This window comes from Sinocyclocheilus rhinocerous, unplaced genomic scaffold (genome assembly GCF_001515625.1).
Source record: "Sinocyclocheilus rhinocerous isolate Xijiao unplaced genomic scaffold, SAMN03320098_v1.1 scaffold263, whole genome shotgun sequence".
Taxonomy (NCBI): domain Eukaryota; kingdom Metazoa; phylum Chordata; class Actinopteri; order Cypriniformes; family Cyprinidae; genus Sinocyclocheilus; species Sinocyclocheilus rhinocerous.
In genome coordinates this window covers 2,346,120-2,355,104 of record NW_015645086.1, presented here as the reverse complement: position 1 = coordinate 2,355,104, position 8,985 = coordinate 2,346,120, and the positions used below count along the sequence as shown (strand labels likewise).

At 37.6% G+C, this 8,985-nt stretch overlaps 1 protein-coding gene, 1 long non-coding RNA gene and 1 pseudogene across 4 annotated transcripts in view; 1 reads left to right on the top strand and 2 right to left on the bottom strand.

Moving 5' to 3' along the window:
- Positions 1-2,403, bottom strand: part of LOC107705660 (glutathione synthetase-like) — an 11,014-nt pseudogene extending 8,611 nt beyond the window's left edge.
- LOC107705680 (uncharacterized) lies at positions 320-978 on the bottom strand. Its single transcript, XR_001636089.1, has 3 exons — positions 905-978; positions 623-692; positions 320-514 (listed from the first exon to the last, which is right to left on the bottom strand). It is a non-coding gene; the product is annotated as an uncharacterized LOC107705680 (long non-coding RNA).
- A 3,907-nt stretch (positions 2,404-6,310) lies between the features above and the next one.
- Positions 6,311-8,985, top strand: part of LOC107705727 (exosome component 10-like) — a 10,757-nt gene continuing 8,082 nt past the window's right edge. For 2 of the 3 annotated variants that reach the window (XM_016509166.1, XM_016509164.1), the window contains exons 1-5: positions 6,312-6,487; positions 6,643-6,779; positions 7,920-8,043; positions 8,392-8,496; positions 8,659-8,812. In XM_016509166.1, the coding sequence (XP_016364652.1) occupies positions 6,365-6,487; positions 6,643-6,779; positions 7,920-8,043; positions 8,392-8,496; positions 8,659-8,812 (643 nt within the window). In that variant the 5' untranslated portion in view covers positions 6,312-6,364. Of the gene's footprint in view, positions 6,488-6,642; positions 6,780-7,919; positions 8,044-8,391; positions 8,497-8,658; positions 8,813-8,985 lie in introns of all 3 variants that reach the window. The other variant, XM_016509167.1, reaches the window with a different exon arrangement.

Here is an 8,985-nt window from a genome sequence, read left to right as displayed (position 1 = left end):
AAACAAAAACTTATTTTGGATGCGATTAATTGCGATTAATCGTTTGACAGCACTACTTGACGGTGAGTAAATAATGGGGTAATTTTAATTTTTTTGGGTAAACTATCCCTTTAAGGGAAAGTCACACTACACTTTCCATTCCATTGACTTCCAAGTGTCTGTAGAAATTGTGCATGCTTAAAGTCTAGTGTGATTATGATGGTGATTCCTGTGTAACCCTTGAGTTCGGTTCAACTGCTTCATTAGAGTTAAATCTATTCATAGGGTATATCTGTTCAAGCAGGATTCAGCACCCCAGTTAACAATGTTGCTCCTCTACCATGTCCAGGGTGTACAGCCCAGCGAAAGTGGCCCGAATCTGAGCAACTGTTTCAGGTTCGTCAGGGAAGAAGCGCTCCAGAACCCCCCGCCGGGCCAATTCCTGCTGCACCTTCTTAGTACCGGAGAGATGGGTACTGATGTCTGGACACTTCACAGCCAGAGAGCGCTCCATCATCAGACGGGCCTCCCAGCTCTGAAACATGCATCAGGTTATGACTTTCATTCCCAGCAAACACCTAAGACTGATCATTTCTGAGAAGAATCTTTTTTTACTATGGGACAAAAAAAAAAGTGTCCTCACCTTCTCTGAGGTGTAGTTTTGGGGCATGTATCCATTACGGAAATAGACAATGGCGATCTCACGACCATCTCTGCAGGTTGAATTGAAAAAATGAGGCCTTTATTGACATATTTGTGTAGAGTCGTGACTAAACTTCAATCTGTGTGGAACTTCTGAAGTTGGACAAAAATAGTCAGGTAATTGTGTTTTTATGACTGAACATTGCTGTCATTTCCAAGTATTCTACAATGCTAATATTAGTGTGTTACACAGATGGGAAATGTGTAAATCATAAACACTCACACAAAAAGCCTCCTGCTCTCATCCAGGGATCCAGTTCTGCAAACATCTTCAAGCTGTCTTCTTATTACAGGAATATTTCTGCACATACACAGTACAACAGATCGTCACTTCAGTCCTCAACGTGGATAATACAAAATGTTTCTTGAGCATCAAATCAGCATATTAGAATGATTTCTGAAAATTCAGCTTTGCCAAATTTTAAAACACACCTTTCAGATCCATAGAGCTCCCAGGCCTTGGCCAAACCCCTGGCCAGACCTGCTGCTGGGTTGTTGTCGAGCACATTATTAGACTCCTCTGGCAGGTTTGCGACCTTCAGAATGTGCCTTACAGGAATGAGAAACAGCGTGTCACAGCATTGACATTAACCTTTATATACTAAACATCTTTCAGTACTTCAGTGATGAACCAGGGCTGTTTGGAGCTTTAAATTTACCATGTAGCTCAGACTTACCGATGGACATCCGGTGTCCGTGAAGCAAGACCACCAAAACTTGCAGCAATAGTGTTGATTTCAATCTGCTTTAGAGACGTCCCACCGTATGGACTGTGGTCCAACATGTAGTCTGAGCGATTCAAGCCCAGCACTATTGACTTGGGGAAGACATGAGCTATAGTTTAAATACATATAAATATATCTTAATAATCTACACAATAGCATTAATATGACATTTATAAGGAGTCAGCTGTACTACATGGAAGAGGAGACGCACTGTTGATGCTGTACATGTACACTACCGTTCAAAAGTTTAGGGTCCGTAAGATTCTATTACAATTTTTTTGAAAGAAGTCTCTTATATATTATTAAAAATGTGTAATACACTTTAAAATAGCATTTATTCCTGTGATGTCAAAGCTGAATTACTCTTTAAAATGTAATTTTGTTTTCAGGAATCATTCTAATATGCTGATTTGATATGCTATTCATTTCTTCTTATCAATGTTGAACACAGTTGTGCTGCTTAATATTTCTGTGTTAACGGATAACTTACATTTTTTCAGGATTCTTTGATGAATAGAAAGTTCAAAAGAACAGCATTTATTTGAAATCTTTTTTAACATTATGTCTTTACTGTCACTTTTGATCAAATTAATTCTAACTTGCTGAATAAAAAATATTAATTTCTTTCAAAAAAATTTGAACGGTAGTGTAAAACAGAACATGAACAGTGAAGTAAATGTTCCAAACTAATGTGTAACATGCCATTTTAAAATAATAAACAAACTACATACCTGGGGACGATGTTCCTGTTGAACTTGTTTGTATATGTTGAAAAGTCTTGCTGTTGAAGCAAAAAAATCTTTTATTTGAATCAGACCACACCAAAATTATTAAAGTTTGAATTAAAGGTCAAGTGTGTAATTTTGGTGCCACTAGATGGAATTGCAAAAATACTGATGGAATAACAGTTTCCCAAACTATCTCCCATTGGTTGGACAGACAGGTAGTCCCGCCCCAAACTCATGCCATTTGCAGAGTCAGTGTTATAGAGTGACATGCTGTTAGGATTCTCAAACAATTAGAGGAATGTTTTTATTGTCTCTGCATATGAAGCTGGTATAGGAGACTGTATTTTAACATAAAAATGGCACATTTCACCATTAAAATGAACAAAATAAGGCAATAAGAAATATGACACTCAATGAAGTCAACTTGCAATTCAATAGGGCAGGGATTCCAAAACTTTTTTGTCAGCTGAAACCCTTTGTTCCCTAGTTCCCTAGCAACAAGGCAATCATTTCATACCTGGCCAGAGGTTCCTCTAGGAAGGCGGGATTCTGGCTGACCCGGTCCACTAACCGGTTAAAATGTGTCTGTACTGCCAGAGCCTGATGAAAGAGTGCTGTGGGCACCGGTGTGGGAAATAACGTGAACGGTGCATAACTCACCACCTGTGAACAGACAGACGTTTATTCGACATGCATGTGCACGACCAAAACCCTCCAGTCCCTCCTGACTCTCTGAGCCACGGGTTTCTGCCCAGTGTTGACTCAACGGGGCAAAACTAACACTCCATAATCCAGAAACAAAGCATGGTCGTAGGACAGACAGAATTCCAGTCATGACTGTGAGTTAACTGCACCTCTGTGACTAGATGTCGGCTAGTGTTTCAATCACAATACTGATTTGAAATCATTTTTGCCTGTATTTCTTTGGAATAATGGCTATTCAAGAGTCTTGGTTAGACGTCTTAGATCTGGGTTAGTTCTACAGCGCCACCAGGGACCTTTCCTGTAGGGTACGCTGTAAAAAAAAGTTGTAAATAAAAGATTTTTGGAGTACATTTCACATTTAGTCTTTCTATTTAAAAAAACAACAACATTTAATTCAATACGTTATTAGCTGTTCCTTTGTATTTATTTGTGAAAGATACTAGCAATTTCTGATAAAAGTCAACTCTTTATTTCTTTCGATTTTAAGGGCAGATTTTTGCTCTTGAGTGAAAGTTGTAGAAACCAGAGCGTTAACTGTGGTTTTATCATCAAAGCCTACTCTTTATCATCAGAACATGACAAACAATTGCCAAACATGTGAACATTTCACAAATTAATATTACACGAGTAGCTTGAGTTTAAAGTTGCAGTAGCTTGAGTTGGGATACAGTTGTTACTGTTTTTATGAATCAATATAAATTGACATCTGTAAAAATTGTTAATCACAGATAAAACCATGCACCGCCTCTCACCACCATAGTAAAAAGTAAATATATTGTTTCTATAGTATTTGTTATGAAAAAAAAAGCCTAAAGTCATTTAGTGCAATATAAATGCACAAAAACTCAGTTTTCCATGTCAGTGCTGCTTCATCTGTCTTTAAACTAGTTTAAATCACAGAAAAAAGCTTCCAGCGCATTTGCTGTCTAAAGTTTCCCATACGCACCAGAACGTTAGGCAAATTGGGATTGGCAACTGATATGGCAGCGCTTAATAGCAGTTAAGCAAACTGGTATTGGCACCAGTGCGACTGGTTATATTTTGCATAGTGCATAAACATTATATTGAACATTTATCAAACTTTTGTTATAATTTTAGAGGAAAATTATATTATACATTCAATAATATATTCATTATAAATATCATACAAGAATGTAAATGGGTTCCCCAAGACAACCTTTCCTGCCCCCCAAAGCAAAAATGCTCCTGGTGGGTTTTGTGGCTTAGATAAACAGTGCTTGTTAATGTCTCAATGACATTTCTTCTAGGCACTTGAAACATGATGTGCTCTTACTTCAGGAGAGTTTGGCGTTTCTTTGGTCCGCATCAACACCCCATGTAAAAGTGCTGTGTCTTTTGCTATCTCCTCTATATTTGTGATCAGATTTTCATCTTTCAGGACGTCCTCCCGTTTTACAGACATGGCAGAAAATCTACAATGAGAAGAAAACACGTTTGTAGTCATTAAGCTTCATGCGCAGCCTGACAATTACAAGAAATATGGATTTTCAGACACATGATTTTGTTGTACTGCAGACTGTGTCATTAAAAGATTAAATCAACGATTGCTTGATTTTATCAACTTTATATTAGTACACTTCTGCATTAACAAAATATACACAAATGTCATTACTCGGACTTTAGACAGACAGACAGACAGACAGACAGACAGACAGACAGACAGACAGACAGACAGACAGACAGATAGATAGATAGATAGATAGATAGATAGATAGATGTTTAAGCTGCTTTGCAAAATACTGTTTTAAGCCAGCAAAGCAGAGCATGCAAAACTGGTTTGTGCTTTGAAAATTTACATTTATGTAAATCAAATTTTGTTAATAAAATAATAATAATAATAATAAAAAGAATGGAAAAGCCTTTCCACGAATGGCAATGTCTGAATAAATGCTAAATGCAGTCTGGATGCTGTTTACAAATAAAACCAAAGAAGTGTCTTTTTAAAGTGCTCACAGAATATATCTGGATATAGATTACAATTGCTCTTTTTGTAATTGTGAAAGAGAGTCTATCTTTTGAATCTCCCTGTTCATCTTTGTTTTGGTCTGAGATGTCACAGTTTCTAAGTGTTAAAATGAACTGCATATAGTCTTAAATATATCATCTGTTTTACTTCATTCAAATGAATATGACTTTTCTAAAAGAAAAATATTTATTATTGATTTGTTTTTGTTATTAGGAAAATGTTATATTCATCAAACTAAATGGAGTAACTCAAAACCCATTTTTGCTCATTTTCAAACAGCCTTTAAGGCTGATGATACACGGGGCAACTTTTTTTGAGCACTGTTGCTTGGGCACTTTCCCATTGAGAACGGGTAACACATTTCTATCTGGATACTTAAGATCGGTCGTGGATTTAAGATTTATCGAAAAGCCCAAAGAACTCTGCTAAAATGAAATTAACATTTAAATTGTGTTTCAATTTGTACTTACAAAATGTGTAAATGTGAGAAATATGTTGAGAAGTTGCTGTTGAATTCTGTAATTTTGAAAGTTCAATAAAAAAAAACAATTTGTATCAATATCGCTATTGATTTTATTAGAAATACATTAACGGGGTATACACGAGGAATTGTTTGAAATGATAATTCTTATTAATATTTAACAACTGTTTTGCAATAGAAATGTAAAAGAAACAACAGTACTATCCTGTGATGCAAACTATGGACCTTTTCCCCTCAGATTCCACCGGTGTGAATCTTTCATTCCTAGAAAGACCATTACAACATTACAGCCTTGGCTGTCTCAATACATATCTATGGTCTCAAGCTTAACATATTTACAACGATCAAATAGTCTTTTTTAAAATAAGTAAATGATATGAATTTTCACCCAATGCTAAATTATTAATGTAATAATGAATTATGCAAAATTGTCACATTATCACTCATGTCAACATTTGCCTCCACGTCTTCAGTCGGATGCAGTTTAATTATATAAAAACTAAACAGGCCCCTTTAAAGGGGTCATATGATGCGATTTCAAGTTTTCCTTTCTCTTTGGAGTGTTACAAGCTCTTGGTGCATAAAGAAGATCTGTAAAGTTGCAAAGACTAAAGTCTCAAATCCAAAGAGATATTCTTTATAAAAGTTAAGAGTCAGCCACACCTACCTAAAACGGCTCGTTCTAACACGCCCCCAAATGTCTACCTCACTATGTGGAAGTATTAATAGAGGAGCAACAATAATGTACAGTATGTGGAAAATAATGTTTTTTGAACCTTAAACCGCATAAACACATTTCATTACACCAAATACACAAAATAATGTTCTTTTTAGCAGCATCATATGACCCCTTTAAATGTCCTTTTCAAAAAGGAAACTGCCAATGCATTCAATCAGTATGCCCAAGAGTCTTTTCCCACTTATAAGTGGTGCTGGTAGCCAAGTGTAACAGAACTGTCCTCCAGGTGGCGATATTGGCTAACGTCGACACGCGTGCTGGCAAAGAAGAAGAGCTATTCTCGCGAGGCTGCAATTATCGCGATTTGCTATTTTCGCTATGGCTGCCTCCTCGAGTAGTGCTGCCACTGTTAAACCGAGTGATCATTCTTCACCAGCTGAAGAAACAGAGGAAGAAACGGAGTTTTGTCGGGGCTTTAAGGATGCCGATGCATTTGTCAAGGTCGGTGGATCGTTTAAATGTGTGAATGTCGTTGTCAGCGCTGTAATACTTGTAATCGCATCGCAACACGGAGCGAGCAGCCATGTGTGCACACGCAGTAACGCTTGAGATTTAATGTGAAGCTCAAATGAATGCAGCTGATGTGTGTTTGACAGCACGGTCTGGGAGCGGTTGTCGCGGCCACTAAAGCGTCTGCAGCTCTTCCGGCAGCCGGGGATGAGTTTGATCTGTACCGCAGCTTCCCTGCCTTCCAGCAGTTCTGCGCCTCACAGGGAGACCGGCTCTTACACTGGTAAAACAGCCTTACCAGACTAGTCCCGTAGTACTCCTGTTGCTTAAAAGAATGCAGTGAGACTACATTGACACGTGGTAGAAAACATAGATATAGTATATTTAGGTAGCCTACTTGGCGAACTGATGGGATATCAGTTGATATACAGTTGATCAATCTGAAATCTCATGCATGGGTTCAGGGATCCTAGAGAGAAAATCCGTAAGGAATGTAGAAAGAAATGTGTTCAGGATTTCTGCCGTTTTTAATGATCTCTTCAACAAATCAAGGAGTTATAAAGGTCCTAAATCAGAGCAAAGTCTTAATTTAATAAAGTCATTAAATTATACATAATGGCATTAAATGTTGCATGCTTTGCTAAAAATGAATGTCTTCCTCAGAATTTTTCTTTCTTGTTTTGCAATACAAATACATACACATTCTTAAATCAAAATACATGTGCTTGAGATGCTAATTGAAGATATGAAGTCCTTTTTCTGAGGAATTGAACCAAATTAATTGTTTAAAACAAGAACAAATACCTGTCAGTGGTGTGTGTGTGAAAACTTGTTTTCGTTTTGAATTAAGTAGATTTTTCTAAGCTCAGTGGCAGATATTAGGTGATTTTTAATCATAATCTCACTTAATTTTAATCAGTTTCATTAGAAAACAAGACCTATGTCATTGTGCTTCAACTGAATTCATAAAAATCTTGATTTATGAATCTTTAGACATTTGTGCTGGAAAACAAGACAAAAATATTGAGGAAAAACCACTTTAAAATAATTGTATTGCTGTGCGATCAGAAGGTAGATTGGTTGGAAATTGTATTTTCAAACTATGAAGTGTTGCTAATACACATCTTGTTCATTAGATTTTCTTTACTTGGTCCTGAAGAGGATTTAAAGTCTTAAATTGACCTCCCAGATGTTATTCCAATTATATCGTACTGGATAAAATTCCTACATTTCTTTCTTTGTTATTTAATTTTTTTCCTTTATAGGGCTATACAGGGTTACCTGTTTCTAGAGTTCTTCAAGAAAAACATTACTTCTGTTTGGGCTCTTAGAAACATGACTAAATGCCTTTAGTTTCACAGTATATAAATGATGTCAGTGTCAGTACATTTGAGTTATATATCTGTGTGTATTTCTCTGACAGTATGAGCCAGATAATGCAGCATCATGGCTGTCGGTCTCACATGAGAGACAGGAACAGACTGACTGGGCTGGAGGACAGGTTTGACCTGGTGGTGGACTCAAACGATGCCGTCCTTGAGAAAGTGGTACGAGTCTTGCACTGTGACAGCATTGAGATTCAAGCTTCAGGTCTTCTGGTTTCTGTCTGTCTTTAACGCCCATTCACGCCTAGGACGATAACGGTAGCTATTAAGTATTATTGACTGTTCTAGCTCTAAGAGAATAGCAGGGAAGTCCACACCACAGCTGATAATTGATCAAAGAAACATTTCAGCCAATCAGAATCCACCCGACTTTAAAGCACTCGAGCATTTAAAACAGCAGACAACATAAAAGCAGAGCATGTTTATAATCTACAGAATGCTTATATACTGTTAGTCTAGTGCTGCAAGTCTTTGTGTAACACTGCTGATTGGCGTGTGATCTGTGTTCAGGGCATCCTCCTGGACGAGGCCTCTGGTGTGAGTCGCACACAGCAGCCGGTGATGCCTGCAGGATATCAGCCGCCAAAGATCGTCGTGTCCAGCTGGAATCGCAGGGTTAGTTTCTCAGCTCATCCTTCTTTTAACTCAAGAAAATCTTTGTGGGAGGGAGAGAATGTGCCCTGTGAGTTAGTTTAACTTGATCACATGTTTTGACCAAGTCTGGCTGGTCACTGTGGAGCAGGTCTGGCATGAAGGCAGCTTTTCTTCTCTGCGCAGGGAGGAGAGTGCAGGGAGGAGACCTTTCACCTTCTACATGCCAAAAACATTCAGCGGCCACAGCTCAAGTTCAAGGACAAAGTGGATAACAGCAACACTCCGTTTGTCTCCAAAATTTTCATCAAACCCAATGCAGTTAAACCTCTGCCATCATGTGAGTGTGTTAAGAAACCCGCATTGTTAGCATCATATTTCCTTTCTGTTTTTCACTACCATTGTGGACTGCTTTTTGCAAATGTATACTGCTATTATTTAGTACAAGTACAGTATCTGGAGGTCCAGACAAAATTAAAATGAGAAATAATATATATTAATAAACAAAAACAA